Source organism: Aspergillus fijiensis, assembly GCF_003184825.1.
Source record: "Aspergillus fijiensis CBS 313.89 unplaced genomic scaffold BO72scaffold_26, whole genome shotgun sequence".
In the NCBI taxonomy this organism is placed as follows: Eukaryota; Fungi; Ascomycota; class Eurotiomycetes; order Eurotiales; family Aspergillaceae; genus Aspergillus; species Aspergillus fijiensis.
In genome coordinates this window covers 359,906-377,777 of record NW_024469002.1, presented here as the reverse complement: position 1 = coordinate 377,777, position 17,872 = coordinate 359,906, and the positions used below count along the sequence as shown (strand labels likewise).

At 55.2% G+C, this 17,872-nt stretch overlaps 11 protein-coding genes across 11 annotated transcripts; 5 read left to right on the top strand and 6 right to left on the bottom strand.

Moving 5' to 3' along the window:
* The first annotated feature begins 285 nt into the window (after positions 1-285).
* BO72DRAFT_448567 (acylglycerol lipase) lies at positions 286-1,704 on the top strand. Its single transcript, XM_040944819.1, has 2 exons — positions 286-583; positions 676-1,704. The coding sequence occupies exons 1-2, from the start codon at positions 509-511 to the stop codon at positions 1,522-1,524; spliced, it is 924 nt and encodes a 307-aa protein (XP_040800907.1). The 5' UTR covers positions 286-508; the 3' UTR covers positions 1,525-1,704.
* BO72DRAFT_430129 (GFA family protein) lies at positions 1,583-2,607 on the bottom strand. The gene is made up of 2 exons (XM_040943097.1): positions 2,243-2,607; positions 1,583-2,155 (listed from the first exon to the last, which is right to left on the bottom strand). Exons 1-2 carry the CDS (start codon positions 2,330-2,332, stop codon positions 1,805-1,807), a joined length of 441 nt encoding a protein of 146 aa, XP_040800906.1. The 5' UTR covers positions 2,333-2,607; the 3' UTR covers positions 1,583-1,804.
* A 1,096-nt stretch (positions 2,608-3,703) lies between these two features.
* Positions 3,704-4,105, top strand: BO72DRAFT_496802 (uncharacterized protein; the record flags this gene model as incomplete). Its single annotated transcript, XM_040948653.1, has 1 exon — positions 3,704-4,105. The coding sequence occupies one exon, from the start codon at positions 3,704-3,706 to the stop codon at positions 4,103-4,105; it is 402 nt and encodes a 133-aa protein (XP_040800905.1).
* Positions 4,106-4,697: 592 nt separating this feature from the next.
* BO72DRAFT_378865 (phytanoyl-CoA dioxygenase family protein) lies at positions 4,698-5,789 on the bottom strand (the record flags this gene model as incomplete). The annotated part of the gene is made up of 3 exons (XM_040941333.1): positions 4,698-5,049; positions 5,137-5,512; positions 5,588-5,789. The coding sequence occupies 3 exons, from the start codon at positions 5,787-5,789 to the stop codon at positions 4,698-4,700; spliced, it is 930 nt and encodes a 309-aa protein (XP_040800904.1).
* A 384-nt stretch (positions 5,790-6,173) lies between these two features.
* On the top strand, positions 6,174-7,571 carry BO72DRAFT_122879 (aldehyde reductase II). Its single transcript, XM_040939032.1, has 5 exons — positions 6,174-6,537; positions 6,596-6,773; positions 6,832-7,004; positions 7,053-7,152; positions 7,224-7,571. Exons 1-5 carry the CDS (start codon positions 6,268-6,270, stop codon positions 7,526-7,528), a joined length of 1,026 nt encoding a protein of 341 aa, XP_040800903.1. The 5' UTR covers positions 6,174-6,267; the 3' UTR covers positions 7,529-7,571.
* Positions 7,572-7,635: 64 nt separating this feature from the next.
* BO72DRAFT_339796 (uncharacterized protein) lies at positions 7,636-8,181 on the bottom strand (the record flags this gene model as incomplete). The annotated part of the gene is made up of 1 exon (XM_040940598.1): positions 7,636-8,181. A coding segment is annotated over one exon (546 nt), but the record flags the coding sequence as incomplete, so codon positions are not given.
* A 396-nt stretch (positions 8,182-8,577) lies between these two features.
* Positions 8,578-9,038, top strand: BO72DRAFT_379182 (Dabb family protein; the record flags this gene model as incomplete). Its single annotated transcript, XM_040941340.1, has 3 exons — positions 8,578-8,643; positions 8,718-8,828; positions 8,883-9,038. 3 exons carry the CDS (start codon positions 8,578-8,580, stop codon positions 9,036-9,038), a joined length of 333 nt encoding a protein of 110 aa, XP_040800901.1.
* Positions 9,039-9,204: 166 nt separating this feature from the next.
* BO72DRAFT_496797 (transaldolase) lies at positions 9,205-10,584 on the bottom strand (the record flags this gene model as incomplete). Its single annotated transcript, XM_040948652.1, has 7 exons — positions 9,205-9,264; positions 9,322-9,664; positions 9,768-9,999; positions 10,059-10,167; positions 10,227-10,355; positions 10,409-10,461; positions 10,509-10,584. 7 exons carry the CDS (start codon positions 10,582-10,584, stop codon positions 9,205-9,207), a joined length of 1,002 nt encoding a protein of 333 aa, XP_040800900.1.
* Positions 10,585-10,834: 250 nt separating this feature from the next.
* Positions 10,835-12,264, bottom strand: BO72DRAFT_496796 (SGNH/GDSL hydrolase family protein; the record flags this gene model as incomplete). The annotated part of the gene is made up of 5 exons (XM_040948651.1): positions 10,835-11,029; positions 11,156-11,411; positions 11,637-11,928; positions 12,016-12,098; positions 12,176-12,264. 5 exons carry the CDS (start codon positions 12,262-12,264, stop codon positions 10,835-10,837), a joined length of 915 nt encoding a protein of 304 aa, XP_040800899.1.
* A 546-nt stretch (positions 12,265-12,810) lies between these two features.
* Positions 12,811-14,080, bottom strand: BO72DRAFT_379205 (aldolase; the record flags this gene model as incomplete). Its single annotated transcript, XM_040941341.1, has 5 exons — positions 12,811-12,879; positions 12,939-13,510; positions 13,563-13,671; positions 13,720-13,813; positions 13,980-14,080. 5 exons carry the CDS (start codon positions 14,078-14,080, stop codon positions 12,811-12,813), a joined length of 945 nt encoding a protein of 314 aa, XP_040800898.1.
* Positions 14,081-14,658: 578 nt separating this feature from the next.
* BO72DRAFT_459288 (acetyl-CoA synthetase-like protein) lies at positions 14,659-17,724 on the top strand (the record flags this gene model as incomplete). The annotated part of the gene is made up of 1 exon (XM_040946419.1): positions 14,659-17,724. One exon carries the CDS (start codon positions 14,659-14,661, stop codon positions 17,722-17,724), a length of 3,066 nt encoding a protein of 1,021 aa, XP_040800897.1.
* Positions 17,725-17,872: the final 148 nt, after the last annotated feature.

The following is a 17,872-nucleotide window of genomic DNA, read 5'->3' as shown; positions in this document are numbered from 1 at the left end:
TTGACTTGGTAATCCCCAAGTGCCGAATTATACTCCGTATTCTTTCACCAGTCCGGTCACACCTGCAGCAGACCACCAATCTCAAGATGTATGTACTGTACTGTACCGCTCCTAAACAGTACTAGTGCAACAAATGATGCCCCGTAATTACTCCGTGTGCTCCGCACCGGCCATGTGATGGATGCATGCATGCATCGCAGCCTGGAGCCGAGGGAGAAGCCCGCCGCTTGGCAACTGGACACATACGTGTACAGTCCAGTAACTCCCAAGGTTCTCCGCTCCTCGCCCTCGCTTTCTCTTTCTCTTTTTTCCCCTTCCCTACGCTTAACTCCCACTTCCCCCCACACTCATTCCAACCACAATCCGCCTTGTGGGGAAATTCCCAACGTTGATCTCTATCTGGTCAAATTACCCGACCAATCTGCGATCAATCTAGATCAGATCTACATAGTAGATTAGCGATAGATCCCATTCACCAGCATAGTACCCAGTCTACCTAAGATCCATCATGAGCGACGTCACCATCACGGAGGGGACCTTTCGTCTGCCGGATGGAGTGGAGGTCTACCAAAAGACCTGGTCGGTGAGTTGAACACCCTTACTACAGTATCTTACTTCAGTACACTATGTAGTTAGTTGATGCAGAACAGCTGACTCATCAACACATCAACACAGCCCACCAGCCCTCCCCTCGCCAAAATCGTCCACTTCCATGGCTTCAGCGACCACATCAACAACTACTTCGACCTCTTCCCCGCCCTGGCGCGACACGGCATCCTCTGCGCGGGGATCGACCAACGGGGCTGGGGCCGATCGGTGCACCGCAAAGCCGACCGCGGCAACACGGGGCCGACCCCGGCCATTCTCGCCGACATGGCCGCCTTCATCACAGCCCAGCAGCAGGTCGCCCCGACCGACATCCCCGTCTTCATCAGCGGCCATTCCATGGGGGGCGGGCTCGTGGCGACGTTCGCGTCTACCCCGCAGTACCAACCGCTGGTGGCCTCGCTGCGGGGGATCATGCTCGAGGCGCCGTACATCGGCCTGACGCCGGAGCAGACGCCCAGCTCCCTCCTCGTCTTCGCGGGCCGGCTGGCCGGCCGCCTGCTCCCCCACTTCCAGCTCACGCAGCAGATGGTGATCGAGAATCTGGTGCGGGACCCGGCCGTGCAGGCGCAGGTCAAGAACGACCCGCTCAACCACCTGACGGGCACGCTGGAGATGTTCGCCAACATGCTCGACCGCGCCGCCGCCCTCACCGCGGGCAAGCTGGTCCTGTCCCCGGGCGTGCAGTCGGTGCTGGTCGTCCACGGCACGGGCGATCAGTGCACCAGCCACGACCTCAGCAAGCGCTGGTTCGACCAGCAGACCTCGCGGGTGCCGTCGACGCAGAAGAAGTTTGTCTCCTACGACGGCTGGAGCCATATCCTGCATGCGGATCTGCCGGAGAACCGACCGGTGTATGCGGACGATCTGGCGGAGTGGGTGCTGGAGCGCGCCGCGGAGAAGTCGGTGCGACTGTAAGTACGCACTTAGTGATGGAGAGTGAGTACTGTCCTACGTACGTGTAGTTAGCGTTAGCGAATTAGCGAATACCTATACTTAGATGATGGAAGGCACTGTGGCACTGCATGCCTGCCAGCGGGACCGAGTGGTACAGACCCGGGCTGGCTAACAACATACCCATCCCCTCTCACGTACTGTAAATACGAGCTCGAGCCTCCCATCTCATCTCGACCCTATGTGCATTCTCGCTAAACTTTACTTTATGTGCAATCTACTACTCTATGAGACCCCTCAAACTCTACCCCATACTCGTCTCCAAGCACCGCACCCGGCCAATCTGGTCCAGCCACGCCTCCTTACTCCGCCCCCAGATCGCCAGCCCCACCTCCCCGCAGCGCACGCGACTCGCCTCGTCCAACGTCCCCGTTTTGAGGATGATGATCTCGTCGTTGTCTCCCGGCTGCGAGGTGAAGGGGGTGCCGCAGTCCGCGCAGAATTGCCGGCGCACGGGGGGTCCGCGGTCGCTGTGGCCGAGGTACAGCTTGGGGGTGTCGGTGGTGAAGACCAGGGCGGCCGCGGGGACGATGAGGTTGGAGGAGAAGGCGGAGCCGGTGTAGCGCTTGCAGCTGGTGCAGTGGCAGAGGATGATCTGGCATTGGGGGGTTTGAGATTAGAAGGAGGCTCAAAGGGGATAAGTTCCATGGAGTGGATGGAGGCTGGGGTGACTGGACAGTACCTTGGGGGCGGGTTCGGTGGGAGGAAGATCCACACGGTAGGTGATCTTCTGGCATAAGCAGCCCCCGGTGAGTGGGGTAGTGGTGGCCATGGGTCGGGGAGTAGAATCGGGGATGATGATGATGACGACGACGACGACCGTGGTAGTGTGGTGGTGGTGTTGTGGTGTTGTAGCCCAACCGAAAGTGCCGACCGGGGAGTTCAGTTTGCTTCAAGGTTACCGCCCCGGCCAGCCAGACTTAGTCACCGGATTGATACGACGGTAACTTAGCCTCAATAGGTGTAGCATCAATCATACCTACTCAATCATACACCAGAGGGTCATAGTTATAAAGACCGGTCATTCTGCTCACCAGCCAGGCCATGTTCTTGCTCATTCAGATCTCGATTCTCATTTCTCGCCCTGATCATGTCACCAAGTGTATACTGTACGTACTGTACTCCATACTTCGTACGGAACAAGCAGATGAGCCTGTGGCGCAGACTACCCGCTGCCCGCGAGGTGTGGCTCAGTTCCTCATGACTCAGCGGTGGCGCAGCGCTCTTCTCTCCCGCTCCAATCAACACCGCCCGTCCGTGACTGTCTCTTCATCCTACCTACCACTAGGTATACCTACCTTATACACAACCACACTTCCATGATCATGCTCCAAACTGCATCTACGTTGAATGTAGTCAGTGCATCAGATCACCCTTCTCGCAAAGCTACAATGAGCTCTCTCAGAAGGTCAATCTTAACTGACTTCCTTAGTGAGTGAAGATCCGGCTCGATGAGACCAGACCGCCCTCGAAGTCTCTATTGTTCCACCCATGTTGACGAACATCGACAGCAAGTACAACCGGCTCAACGCGATTAATTCCACATTCCACAGACCGCGGAATCTACCTACCGAGTCTACTTGACCTGGCGAGAAACATGCCACGATCGAAACACTTGTCCATCCAACGATCCAGGCTGCCCCAGACCACACTACACAGGCCTGCGCCAGGGGAATTTCACCTCGCTACACCCTCACACTCTACTGGAGATTCACCTCCTCTACCGGAGCACCGCCAAATTCCGAAAGAATAGACACACGAATGAATTTGTTGGGTGGGGGGTTCCCTGTTGGCTGGTACAAAGCCCGACCATGATTTTGATCCCGCCAATCGTCGTGGCCGCGGGCCCGGTCGTGAATCAACCACTGCGCTTCCCTTGTTGTGATCCACGATCCATGCTTCCTCTCGCTGGATGCCCAGACCACTCATCAATTTAGGGGATCCTTGCCAGGGTCCTGGGAATCGATCCATACGACACAACAATTCTGAGTAGAAACTCCCAACAACTCCAGAATGCAGAGTTAGTAGTCATCAAAGAACTGGCAGTTGAGAGCTTGGTAAAACCACGTGGCCCGCATCATGTTCAGGTGAGTCCTTTCCGATGACCTTCGCCTCCCGGCAATAGGCCAACTAGGAGACCAATATGTCGCAAAGGGAATTTGTGATCCTGGTTGACACAACGGCAGATATGCTTGCCCTGCGCGACGCCCCCGAGAGCGACCCCGACTATAGCAACGTGGATGGGCAGGTGCAAGCCAATATTTTCGCTGATCCCATTCCCATCGTCATGATCCCTCTCGACCAACTCGATCCCCGGCCATCTGTGAGGAACATGGCCTGTCTGCCCCAGATCAACCCAAAGGAACCTCCGTACACTGACGCTGGATTGACCAGAGAAGAAATGGAGGCCTTGGTGGCAAGATACCGTCGCCAAGGAAGGGCCGATGAAGGTGTTGACGGAGGTTCTTTCCTCATTGGTTTCGGGGTCGCGACCGTCCTGCTCTGGGCGAGCGTGAGCTGGTTATGGAGCCTTGTCTTTGCTTGAGGGTATTTAAGCTTTTGGTTTCCTTTCTGGTTTTCTTTGGGCCTGGCTGGCTGTCTGTTTGTCTGTTTGTCTATCTGTTTATTTTTTCGGATGATTATTTGAACCGTACAAGGAATGCAGGATCGGTTGGTCCCGGGTGAGGATAGAAAGCTAGGCTGTGCGGCATTACACAATCAACCCGGCACCATGCATTGTTATCAAGGACAACAGCTCAACCATCTTCCTAGAGCTTCTCAATCCGGGCTGGAAGGAGAAGACTGTTTCTTTATGAATTACTGAAGGTCACCGCAAAGAGAGGTCAGATAAGGTCCCAGGTGCTTGAGGACAAAGGTGCATTGTACGAGACGGTTGCAAGGACCTCTTTCCACGCTTCTTATCCCGAGCCCTAAGACCGACACGGTGAGAGCAGGAGATGGTGACCAAATCATACTCTGGGTAAGCCAATAATCTATTCTCCTGATGTTCTTGCCAGAGACGTTGTCTCGTTTCTATCATCCCCTGCCCCGGAGCCCTTCTAAAGTCCATCCGATGCAGAATCCAGGCATTTCACGCAGAAGCACACATAGACAAACTCACACACACGTCCCGCCCCTCAAAAGTCCTGTGGCCTAGCATCCTGCAACAACTCCGGATGAAGCAGATAGAACGGACTGAGTTCCTCCACGTACCCACAGGCCGGATCACTCATGGAATACCCGATGAACCGCTGGGTCCCATGATCGTACTGCTGCACCACCTCCCGCGGCACCGCCAGGTACTGATTCTCTTCCTGGCGGAGGTAGCCGCGCACGGCGAAGGTCGCGTACGCGATGCGCCGTTCATCGCGGCTGGTGTTGGCTCCACCCCCGTGGTAGAGGGAGGAGAACATGATCAGGGCATCACCCTTGTCCAGCTCGGCCACGACACAGTCGCGCACGTCGGGCGGCGTCGTGCGGTGGGTTCCCCTGTGCGCGCATGAACCCAGAAATCAAGGTTATCAATATGGCTGCTTGTCGTGATGCCTTTCGACCAGCCCAACGGGAAAGGCTTACCAGAGATGACTCCCCAGGATGACTTGCGTCCCCCCATTCTCTTTGGTGACTTTACACCCCGCGACCATCATGCCCAGCGCCGTCTCGCGGGTCTGGTCGCGTTCATCGTCCCATGCCTCGATCTCCGGCAGGATGTTGTGGTTGATGTACGAGTCGCGGTGCAGCGGCTGGGCCTGGGCCCCGGGCCCGACATCGATCCCCGTGCACGAGGTCACGTACGGCCTGGACACGGACTCCTTCTGCTGGTCACCCCACCAGAACACGCTGCGCGTGGTGAGGAAGTGCGCGCAGACGGCCTGGAAGAGGGGGTTCATCACCTGGGTGCGGGTGTAAGTGGGACTGAGGGCGACCATCGACGGGGCCCGTCGGGTTTTCTCTACCACCATCGGTCTCAGCAGGTACAATCAGTTGAGGCTGTGGAAGATACAGCCCAGGGAAAGGAGACTCCTACTCGGAAAGAAGCTGCCGTTCCATTCGAGATCGCGGTGGAGTCTCTCCTGGACATCCTGGTTAACCTGGTCGACGTCTGCGGGGGAAACGAGCTCCTTCACAACCAAGCAGCCATCACGCTTGAGGATCGCGATGATATCCTCGAGAAGAGCTTCCTTGGAGACAGCCTGGACCCCGGGTCTGCTGCTTGGAATGTCTGTCATGCTGGGTGTGGTGAGTGAGGTTGGGTTGATAGTCACGGACAGAAACCGCTGGTCACGTCTGGAGACCTCAGGGAATATATTTGGGGCTCAGGCTGTAGAATATTTCACTTTCCACCCAGGAGCTGAGCATCACATGCTGCGCCTGCCTTGGTTCTAACAGACAATTGGACCAGCCGGCGGATCGGAGTGAATTGAAGATGTTTGATCCGCACAAACATTTGGGTCGCCACGCTGATTTCGGGGCTGGGGAGGAGGGATGACAAGGTTTCAATGCAGGTCGGTGGCACATGGAGACACCTTTACAGAGTGATTAGTCTATGAGATGACGTCGTCATAGCTTGACATCAGTTGACCTCATGATCATGGTCGATGCTGTGTTCGACGACCTAGATAAAGAAGCAATGGCATACACTCAGCCCATCCAGCACTTCTCCTCGACACAAATCCAGCGTTCGCTACTATACAACAAAGAAGAAACATGCTGCACTCAACAGACTACGTCATCCCCCCAGGCTCCCTGATCCTGATCACCGGAGCAAACGGCTACATCGCGTCGCATACCATCGACATCCTGCTCCAGCGAGGCTACAAGGTCCGCGGGACGGTCCGCACGGCGAAACCCTGGCTGGACAGCTACTTTACAGAACGTTACGGGGAAGGTCGCTATGAGAGCATCATCATCCCGTTGCTGGATGACCCGGAAATGTGCCGTCGGGCAATGCAAGATGTTTCTGGAGTTCTGCATATCGTATGTAAAATTGGTGTTCATGTCTCGGAACCGTGCTAAGAAACAACATCTGATGCAGGCATCGGACATGTCGTTCAATTCTGACCCCGATGCGGTGATCCCATGGGTCAAGCGAGCGGCAATCCACCTTTTGGAAGCTGCCGCCAGTCAATCATCTGCGACGCGGTTCGTGCTAACATCGTCCTCTACGGCGGCGCTGCTCCCAACCCCAGGTCTGAAGACCGTAGTCGATGAGAGTAGGTCCACTGCCTCCATGGTGAAGGTGTCTAGCATCTAAATATGAGTGTGAAACAGCTACATGGAACCAAGTCTCTGTCCACGCCGCCTGGGATGAATCCACTCCTCCAGAGAAGAGAGCATATCATATCTACTCCGCCGCCAAAACCGAACAAGAGCGTGAGAGTTGGCGATGGGTGAGGGAGCGCAAGCCCCGGCTCGAGTTCAACACCGTCGTCCCGAACTCCAACGTGAGCATGGCCAAACCACCAGGTCTCGCAGAGTCTAACCACACCTAGTTCGGACGGATCCTGCATCCTCAAGTTGCAGGATCGAGTATGATCCGAATGAGAAACCTCCTCCGTGGGGACGGTTCGGTCATGGACGAGTTCCCTCCGCGTAGGTCATTCTGCCCAGTTGTCCAGGCATTAGCCCCAGTACTGTCCCATCCTCACCGTCCGTACGAGCAGAATGGTACGTCAACGTCGAAGACACGGCGCGACTGCATGTCGTCGCGCTGCTCAGCCCCGCCGTGAGGGGGGAACGCATCTTCGCCTTTGCCTCCGAGTTCAACTGGACGGACGTGGTCAGCATCCTGCGCCGGCTGCGACCAGACAATGCCCTAATCCCCGACCCGCCGGCCAACGAGGGCCGCGATGCGAGCGAGATCCTCCCCACGCGCCGCGCGGAGGACCTACTGCGCGAGTTCTACGGCCAGCCGGGCTGGATTAGTCTAGAGGAGACCATTGCCGCGGGAATTGAAGACGTGCCGTAGCAGCATCCATCGATAGCTAGATAGTATGCTTCGCTCGGCCTAGCATGGCCCTCTACGTACCAATGCGATAATTCTAAGCCCAGAGATCAAGGTTCATCCTCCACTCCCTCCACAACCAGTCCTTCAAAGCGCACATCAAACGCCTCCGCCTCACCAGACGGATTCGCAACAAAGACCCCAACCCAGCACTGCTCCTGAATCGTATACCCAACCGACGAAGCAAACACCCACCCCAACTCACGGAGAATTTCCCTCTCCGCCTCCCCACTCTCCGTACTCATCACGCGGCTAACCACCAAATTATCCCCCTGCCGCATCAATTCCACCGTCACCCTGCCCAGGGCAGGATCCGCAGCCACGAGACTACAATCCGGCCACCGATCCCGCCCCACCGTCGCCAGGACCCGCCTACCCCCCAGAACCTCGACACCGGTCTTCACCCATCTGCGTTGGCCGTCGGACTGCGGGAGCAGCAGAGCCAGGCCGGCCTGGGCGTAGGGCTGGTCGGCTAGCTCCGCGGAGATGGTGACGCGGGCCCGTCGGAAGGAGGCCAGGGGCATTGCCTGGTAGATGAACGGGGCGGTGAAGATGCAGGTGTCCGGGGCCGAGGCCCACAGGTCAGTGGCGGGAGGGGCGCGTAGCGAGAAAGAGGAAAGCTCGGAGGGGGTGGGGAGAGGGGTGGAGGTGTGCTGTGTTTGCCACTGTGGCATCTTTGCTTGTCAATGGGCTGTGTGGTAATGTTGGATGAGATCTCTGGTTGGTTGGTTGTTGATTGTCAGGGTGTTTGCTGGGGAGGTGCAGGTTGTTGATGTCGATTAGGGGTAGGCTGGAGTTGTCGTGGATGCAACTGGCTTTTAAACATGTCCGTCACGGTGGTGGAGATGTTTGCTTACCCGTTGATCTGTGGGATTGACGTGGCCAGGCGGATTGACAAGCGCAATTGACCAGGGGTCAAAAGTTATAAGTTTACGCGCCGGCTCGGACATGCAAGGTGATAGATTGCAGCAGCCCAATTTAACGTGAGAGTCGGTCTGCCCAAGCCAGCAATCATGGCCGTCACCCACATCGTTCTCTTTCAATTCAAGTCCGGCCTGTCCCCAGAGGTGGTCAATCAGGTGGGTTTTCACCTGCATTGGAAGGATAACTACCTGCAGGGTTCAAACATTCCCTAATTTTGCTGCTGGTCTAGGCCTGCAAGGACGTTCTCGCCCTGAAGCATCGATGTATTCATCCCACGACCGGGCAGCCCTACATCGTCTCCTTCAGGGGTGGCAAGGATCATTCACCAGAGGGGATGCAAGTGAGTGCTCTAGGTCCGAGGCTGTCAGGTGCTCAGATGATAACACTGGCCCAGCATGGGATTACCCACGGGTTCGTAGCCGAGTTTGAGTCGCCAGAGGATCGGGACTACTACGTCTCGAGCGATCCGGTGCACTTGGGACTGGGACGCGAGCTACGTCCTCTGGTTGATCAGGTTATCGTGGTGGACTTTACGGATCATGTGTTGTAGAGTCGGAGCATATGTTGTAGAGGCACAGTTCCATCTAATAATGTTATTCACTATATGTTGGGTTGTGCTAGAGATAGCCCTAACTCAAGAAGTTCCAAGAACGTTTCAGTCCCGCGAGAGTGCCTCATTGACTCTAGCCCAATCACCACCACCACTAACCAACCCTCTACTGCCCTCCCATCACCATCTCCACCTTATGCTGAAAGTCCGCGAAGATCGCGATAGCCTGGATTGTACCATTAGCCAACCACCAATCTCATCCACCAACACACAGCAAACGAACCTGGAACAACCGACTCTGGCCTCGTCCCCCGTCACTCGCCGCAAAATGCACGCGATACCCCGCCTCATCATCGACATAGCTGCGAGCCTGCTGCTGCTGCACTGCCACAGAGGCATCCGACCGAAACAAGGACTTCTTCTCCAGCGAGTCAACCGCCTCGTTCATGCCGGCCAATCTCTCCAGATCTTCCGGCGGAATCGTATGGGCCGCCACCCCAGCCATCTGCAGGATCTCGTCAACGGACATGCAGCTACAAGCCTTGACACGAGTGGAGATCCCGTGCTGGACGTAGTACTCCTGGGCCTGGACGCAGAGGTCGAGGAGAGGGTCTTGATCTTTGTACCTGCTCTTGCGTGGTTAGCTCATCCCCCAGGGTCACTCATACGTGATGAACCACCGACAAAGAACGCAACAAGTGTAACATAAAGGGATTAGAGAGAACGAACGTATCATCAAACCCAGCCTTCAGCTCGTGCACAAACGGCGAGATCGACACACACCCCGCCTCGCCGGCGAGGATTGCCTGCTCCATCGTGAAGACGGTAGTGGCGAGGGTTTGGATGCCCTTGGCCCGCAGCGCATGGCAGGCCTTCAGCCCCTCAAAGGTCGCGGAGACTTTGATGACGAGGCGCGAGGGGTCAAAGTGCGGATCGATGTGGTGGAAGATCTCATGGTATCCTTTTCTTGCGTCGTGAGTGGGGTCTCCCGTGTAGTGTGTGGAGGGTGGTAGCACTTACGCAGACACGTCTGGATCACTTTCGTGGTGGAGAAGGCATGGCATGGGTTGACCATGACATGGACGGAGCCGGTGATGTAGGGCAGGACTCGGTTGGCTAGCAAAACGGTCTATATCATGATCTGGTAAGTCTTCTGATTGGAAGCACCGCAGAGAAATGGAAACGTACAGCGATCTCAACCCGAAGCTCAGCAAGCGTCACGCCTGCGTACCTCTCATGAAGATCTTGGGCGATGTGGATAGCCTGCACGACGATTTCCTTGTTTTCCTCCTTCTGGAGCTGGAAGTATGATTCTGCCTACACGCCCACTGTTTAGCCTGCTATTCACTGGTGTCAGAGGAGGTACACACTGGGTTGGAGGTGGCATCCGTCCACGGCCCATCGGGACCTCCGCTACGGGCAGCTGGGGTGCGTTAGCACCAGTCGCTCAGAATTAGAGAGTAAGCATACCTTCAAGATCCAGACTATCCAGGTCAAGCTGGGTCTTTGAACGGAGGTACTTCAGAACATTGACAGTGTCAGCCATGTTGAATGTATTACGTTTAGCTGGATGGGTTGTGTTGAGGATGGTTGACTCGAGGTACCGTACAGGTAGTACTCATAGATATCACCTCCTTCACTACAGCAGCAATCCGCACACGATTCTTGACTTTACACTTGCACTTGGGCAATCCAACACCAGTGCTGTGAGTCTCATAGTATGACAGTGCAGACATGTTGCATGACCCAGTCTCAATCGCTACTCCCCTCTCCTACCACCTACACACTCAACGGCCTCAATCCAAACCACCTCCAAGCAACCCCTCCAGCTGCCTCGCCAGAACAAAATGAAACTCCGACCTCGGATGAAAGTCATCCCACCACACACACCCCTCCTCACCCACACACGTTCCATCCCGGAACCCATATCGCTGAGGGTCATCCAGGACTGCGCCCATAAAAGCAAACACGTCGAAGAGCATCACCGTCGCCTGCCGTCACCGTAGCACAACAAGCATAACCGATTAGCAATGCGTGCGTCAACAACCCCCTGTCGTATGTCTCTTCTCCCAAACAACAACTTCCAAATCCAACAGGAATGCGAAGAGGTAACTTACATCCGGAAATCCCCCGGCCCACCGCTTCACCATCCGCTCCAATAACAGGTTGAAGATGTGGACCGTAGTCAGATGGCGAGCGCGTCGTATCGGACTGTGAGTCAGCATGTTTGGCGTGCGGGTGGTGGGGGGCACATTCAAGACCAGAAACCGGCGGGCGCCGCAGTCGTAAAGGTCGGTCAACAGCTGAAAGTACGTGTCCAGTGCGGCGGTGAGTTGCAGGAGGGGGTGGGGAGCGAGGTAGCTGAATTGTACGCTGCCATCCACCGAATTAGATTCCATAGTTGCGTGAGTTTGTGCATTGACGGGCTTGCTCGAGTGAAGTCTGCAAGGGAAGGGGGGGTGTAAGGTAGGGCAGGGCAGGCGGATTGGAAATCGGACCGGCAAACATCCCCAACCAAACATATATCTTGTACTAAATATCAAACAAGCTTGGCGCACAACCAAGAAACAAAAAGAAAGAGGTAGTAAGAGAACGAACTCATTGATCCCCACCCAAATCACAAACAGCGCTGCATCTGCAACCTCTGTCCAAGCATCCGCTATGGCCGACCGTGAACTGATCTCGGGTGTCGTGTCTGCCGTCCCTCGACAATAATGCTTCCCAAACATCCCCTGAATCTGACTCACCACGTCCCCCGGCACATTCGGAACTACCTCGTTATCGATTGTAGCCCCATACACCGCGAGGTTATAGCTGAAGGTCAATGTATGGTTGAAGTGGGTGGTCAGATACCCGACCCAGTTGATTCCGTCAGAGGCGGTGCCTTGGCCTTCTCCCGTGTCAGATCAGTGGACTGGACCAAGGGGGATTATTCATCGCATAGAGAACGTAGCCCTAAAAAAACAAGGAAACACACCTAACTCAGGATTTCCCATTGGATTTCCCACGGCTGGCTGCTCAGCCGACACATTGAAACCGGTGGTGCTGTACGAATCGCCACTGTTCTCGTCGCTCAAGTCAGTCCCAGCCCGCTTAGGGCTACGGCTACGATCCTGTACAAGGGGGGGACGACATACAAAGTGAATAGATAGTTCACATTCCCACCCAGTAATTCGGGTACTGGCAGCGCTGCCAGTCCAGGGGCTAAGAGTTGCTGGAGTTTCATCACGACACCAAACCTGGGTTATTTACTCTGGCGTAAGACAGCGTCTCGCCGCTGGGAACTGGTTCATCTGTATAACGTGGTACTAGATGCATCTATTTATCGGACACTGCGGCGATCCGTTTCGTACGACTCCCAGAGTGAGACTTCAGCTGCTGTGCTGGATCAGGGTAGAATTCAGCCCGGGCTATGTTCTTTGGAGAAGTGAGACCTTGTCTCACGTCACACAATCTTCGTGATGTGCCCACACTCGAATAGTGGCCATACTCAGACTTGATTTTGTGCAACCTCGCACAACCCCACATGGTGATTGATGCAATCGCATCACAGTCACAGTCACGGCTCAGTCACATAATGACATCTACGATGACCCGATCAAAAGCATTACCGATGGGGATATGGCAAACGCGAGACTAGGAGACTACTGATAATCATGTAATGTGAAGAAAAGTGGCATACTCATTACAATCCGCGAATAGCTCGACTCGAAACCCTTCAACAACACTAACGTATTCCAAGTGCCATCCTAAGAATACCCCCATGCAATGCTCATGCACGCATCGCATCCCGAACCAGCTGCTCGGCCTTAGTTTGAAAATCACAGAAGATATTTATCGCCTGGAAGGAAAATCAGTAAGCAATCTCATGAGTTTCATACATGTTCCAGAGATACCTACCTGCCCAAGTTTGAGCTGAGCACGGCCCTCTTCGACTCTCGCAAAAGCCAAGCGATACCCGGCTTCATCATTAACGTAAGACGGGTAGGCAAGCTTATCTTGCATGACACCCCTATCCTGGAACAATGACAAGCTTTGCACCTCGTCCACGCCCTTGTGGCTAGACTCCAGCAATTTCAGGTCATCTGGGACCAGGGTGAACGCTGCCACACCGGCCAGCTGCAAGATCTCGTCCAACCCGATTGTCGCACATGCCTTGACCTTGGTCGGCAACGACTCTTGCCGATACCACTGCTGGGCCTGAACGCACAATGGCAACAGCGGGTCTGAGCCCTTATAGCTGGGCTCGAAGATAGCTTTGAGCTCATGCACAAAGGGCGAGATGGAGACGCATCCGGCTTCCCCGGCCAGAACAGCCTGCTCCATTGTGAAAAGAGTAGTTGCCAAGGTCTGGATGCGTGAGTACCGCAGCTCTCGGCACGCCTGGAGTCCCTCCCAGGTGGCCGCAACCTTCAGCACAAGACGGGAGGGATCGAAGTCAGGATCAATCTCACGGAACAGACAATGCAGTCCTGTCCGTCAAACATAGTCAGCGGCGGCCTAGGTAGTCGATACAAAACTCACTTTTTGCGGCTTCCACGGTCTTGCGCTGGTAGTAGGCGTAGTTAGGGTTGACCATGATGTGGAGGTTTCCCGTCACAAATGGTCGAACATCGATCGCCAGAAGGATAGCCTGGATCTTGCATCAGCGTGTAGCATCAATGACCATTGTTAGACTTACCCCAATCTCGATTGTCAATTCTTCCCGCGTTACATTGGGATATTGTTGATGGAGATTAGCAGCGAGCTCGATCGCTCTGTCGAGAACGACCCGTCTACCTTCCTTGGCGAGCTCCGTATAGTATTCATACTATGTTTCGATCTTCAGTATGTTAGGGACGTATGGTTATGGCGCCAGGCCTTACCTGATTTGACGTGCAATCAATGCATCGCTCAACCTCTTTTGCTACTACATAAAGTTCAACCACCGTTCTCTATCACAGCATCATCGGGAGACCCATACCAGTCACATCGAACGTATCCAGATCTACCTGTGTTCTCGCACGCAGGTAGTCAAGTAAATTGATCTGAGAGTTCTGCATCTTGGCCTTGAGAGAGGGCGAACAGCGCAGTTCAGACAAGTACGTGAATTATTGCTGTTTGTTGGTGCTTTGAACCCTCAATTCGACGGGAACGACAGTCGGTCCCTAAATAAAGAATCTTCACGACTGAAACAGCCTGGTAGATCAATGTGAGATTCCTAGCTATTAGCCAATTAGTGCACTGTGTTCGACTGCAGCTCCACTCAAGGTGACACCGCTTCGAACTTCTTCACCGATCAATCTCATTGTCTGCACGCCCAGTCAGCGCCGCAATTGTGGACCCGGAATGGAACTGTACCGAGCATAGCTAGGCCTCGGAAGGCTATGGAAGGTTCACGGCGTCCAGAGTAAGCTGCATTGTGAGATGAAAGAGTTGTAGATCGGTTATCAGTGAAATTGAGCTCGCTCCTGGCGCTTAGCGGGCTCTGTCCTCCGCAAGCATCATCGTGAACGCTCAAGCATGTCGAAGTGACAGAGAAGACTCATCTCTGTCCTCGTCGTGGCCTCTCTTGTCCTTGTCTGATTGATCCCTCTGAGCTCTTTTCATTGTTTATTGTATGGTGCAGCAATTCCCAAACATGTTGAACGAAAGCAGGCCTGGCCTGAGTCTGGCCCAGCTGCTGGTGCAAAAGGTGCAGCTATATGCAGATGATATTGCTCTCGAGCATGGTGAACATCGCATGACCTTTCGACAACTGCACCAAAAGGCGCTGAGTATTGTGCTTGAGCTCGAGAGGCTCGGAGTCACAAAAGAGCAACCGATTGGAATTCTAATATCGAGAGGGATAAACCATATCTTGGCCCAAGTGGCGGTGGTGTATGCCGGTGCAACCTGTGTTCCTTTGGACATTGACCTTCCGGATGACCATCTCGAACGACTCTTGCTTCATCTGGGGGCTTCTCTAGTATTATCGGACAGCTCCAACTCACATCGACTACCGAACCTGCAACATCTGGTTGTGAATTGGGAGCCTGTTGAGCGAGAAGAGGTTGATCACCTCGTGGTGTCGGACAGTTCTCCCTCCTGTTGCTCACATATTCTCCACACCTCCGGGTCTACCGGCCAGCCCAAGGCCGTGCGAGTGCTCGCAGCCGGACTAATCAACCTCGTCTTCAACGAATTCGCCCCAGTTCATCGTGGTCACCGCGTGGCTCACGTCTGCAATGTGGGATTCGATGTATCGCTGTGGGAGATATGGTCTGCGCTTTTGCACGGAGGGACAGTGATTGTCTTCCAACGAGAGGAGTTCCTGGATCCCATCATCTTTGAACGCCGACTCCAAGTCGACCACATCGATGTGATGTGGCAGACCACTTCCCTGCTCGCCACTATTGCCCATACCTGTCCTCATGCCTACTCCCATGTAGATAGCCTGTTGACAGGTGGAGAGGCTATCCATGTCCCCACCATCCGAACCATCTTCGCCAACGGTCCGCCCCGCAAGCTATTCAACGTCTACGGGCCGACGGAGCTGTCAGTCTTCACAACCTACCACCTGGTAACTTCCCAAGACATCGAGCGTGGGGAGATTCCGATTGGGAGATCCCTCAGCGGGTACGACGCCTTTGTAGTCGACGAGAATCTCCACCCTGTGACTCAAGGCAGCGTGGGAGAGTTGCTAGTGGGTGGCACTGGTGTCGCAGGGGGGTATTTCGGACAATCCGAGAAGACAGCACAGGTGTTTGTGTCTGCTCCTCACCTCCACGAGAACTGCCAGATAGCCCCGGGATTATTCTACCGAACAGGCGACCTTGTGCGACGGAATGAATCCGGTGATATCGTCTATGTTGGCCGTCGCGACAACGAAGTGAAGATTCGCGGGCAACGAGTCGATCTTGGTGCCATCGAAAAGGCTCTGTTGTCGACCCAGCTCGTGGTCCGCGCCGTGGCGCTGAGGATCACACTGGATGAGCTGGATGGAGGATCCGCCTTGCTCGTCTGCGTGATCCCCTTTTCTCCGAAGATTACTGCCCACGCCATTCGTCAGCTATACATCGAACAGGCGCCGCATCTGATGGTGCCTCGGATCCAGGTGGTCGAGGAGATCGCTCTCACTGGGAGTGGGAAGGTCGACCGCAAAGCCTTGGCCAGCCACTACCTGCGAAGTCTGGCACAGACATCATCGAGGGAGAGTGAAGTCAATGGCACTGAAAATGTGGAGGCCAAACTACGAGCCCTATGGCAGGAGCTACTGGGCCTTCCCAACGCCACTTTCCACGACGAGGATGATTTCTTCATTCTCGGCGGGACTTCGCTTCACGCGGCACTTCTTGTTTCTCGTCTTCGACAGATCTTTCGTCGCGAGATCCGCGTCTCAGAGTTGTTTGAGAATTATTCTTTCCGGGCGATGTGTTCATTGCTTCGAGCCAGCGACACGCCAGCCCTAACGGAGCGCAAAACCTCCGCGCAGGAAGAATGGCAACGCGACTGTCGCCTGGGACTTGAGCTTCAACCCCTGTCACGCTCAATCCCCGACTGGCGCAATTCTTCCGAGGGCGTCGTCTTCCTGACCGGCGCCACAGGGTTTGTAGGAGCCTTCGTTCTGGCTGGACTTCTCGCACTCCCTGAGGTGGAAACGGTGGTGTGTCTGGTGCGCGCTACCGACGCCCAGCACGCCCACCGCCGCATCCGCAAATCCTTGTTGAAATATAGCCTCATGCTAACACCTGCTCAAGAAGCACGGATTATCGCGATGGCCGGGGATATCTCCCAGGAGGATCTGGGATTGACCCCGCAGCAATATTCGTGGCTCTCGCACTGGGCGAGCGTGGTGTTTCATCTCGGGGCGCACGTCAACTTCGTGCAACCGTACTCAAGCCACCATGCGGCAAACGTGCTGGGCACGCTGCACATGATCCGATTTGCGAACAGCGGCCGCACCAAGGCGCTGCACTACACGTCGAGTATCAGCGCGTACGGACCTACGGGCGCGGTGAACGGCCACACGCATCTGGCGGAAGAGGAGCAGCCCGCCGCACACCTGTCAGCGCTTCCTTTTGCTATGGGCTATGCGCAAAGTCAGATGGTTGCGGAGACTATCGCCTGGAATGCGATCTCCCAAGGCCTACCCATCACTATCTACCGGCTCGGGTTCGTGCTGGGGCACAGTGAGACGGGCACAATGAACCCGGGCGACTTCCTGACGCGGGTCATTGCTGCCAGCCTGCAATGCGGCTGCTATCCGCTGCTTCCAGGTCATCGCGAGGATATTGTCCCGGTCGACTGGGTGGCGTCGACGCTGTTGCACATCGCCTCTAGCTCGGAGCATGCCTGCCAGGCGTATAATGTTGTCCATCCGACGACCGGTTCGAGTGTAGAGCTCTCGACGATCTTCACTCTGCTAAACCAGGTACGCGGGAAGACGCCCCTGCGTGCTGTGCCTTATTCCGAATGGGTCGGGATCCTGTCGCAGACCCACGAAAGTCCGCTTCAATCCCTACTGCCGTTGTTGGAGGAGAAGGTCTGGGAAGGACGCAGTATTTGGGAGATGCAGCAGGGGATGCCCGAATTCGGGACGGAGAATCTGCGTAGAGCCCTAGCCGATGCTCCGCAGCTGCTGGAATGTCCCTCGCCTACGTCTCTGGTGGTGCGATACAGTCCCCACTGGCTGAGGGGTGATGTTTTGAACGTGTCCTCTATTTAGTTATCATTGCCTGTGTAGTAGATTGTCAAATAATTCTCGAGTTCATTCACTGTCTACATTCCACCTCAGCATGTCCTCTCTTTCTATACAAACACCCCCCTATAAGGATTCTCCTCATCCATCTCCTCCTCCTCGGCCGTGACCAACA

Bases quoted from the DNA above. Each gene is read 5' to 3' on its own strand.
- BO72DRAFT_448567 (XM_040944819.1), top strand. From the start codon at position 509: ATGAGCGACGTCACCATCACGGAGGGGACCTTTCGTCTGCCGGATGGA. The intron at 584-675 runs GTGAGTTGAACA...ACATCAACACAG, and splicing joins TCTACCAAAAGACCTGGTCG to CCCACCAGCCCTCCCCTCGC.
- BO72DRAFT_430129 (XM_040943097.1), bottom strand. From the start codon at position 2,332: ATGGCCACCACTACCCCACTCACCGGGGGCTGCTTATGCCAGAAGATC. The intron at 2,156-2,242 runs GTACTGTCCAGT...CCCCAATGCCAG, and splicing joins CCACCGAACCCGCCCCCAAG to ATCATCCTCTGCCACTGCAC.
- BO72DRAFT_122879 (XM_040939032.1), top strand. From the start codon at position 6,268: ATGCTGCACTCAACAGACTACGTCATCCCCCCAGGCTCCCTGATCCTG. The intron at 6,774-6,831 runs GTAGGTCCACTG...AGTGTGAAACAG, and splicing joins GAAGACCGTAGTCGATGAGA to CTACATGGAACCAAGTCTCT. The intron at 7,153-7,223 runs GTAGGTCATTCT...CCGTACGAGCAG, and splicing joins CATGGACGAGTTCCCTCCGC to AATGGTACGTCAACGTCGAA.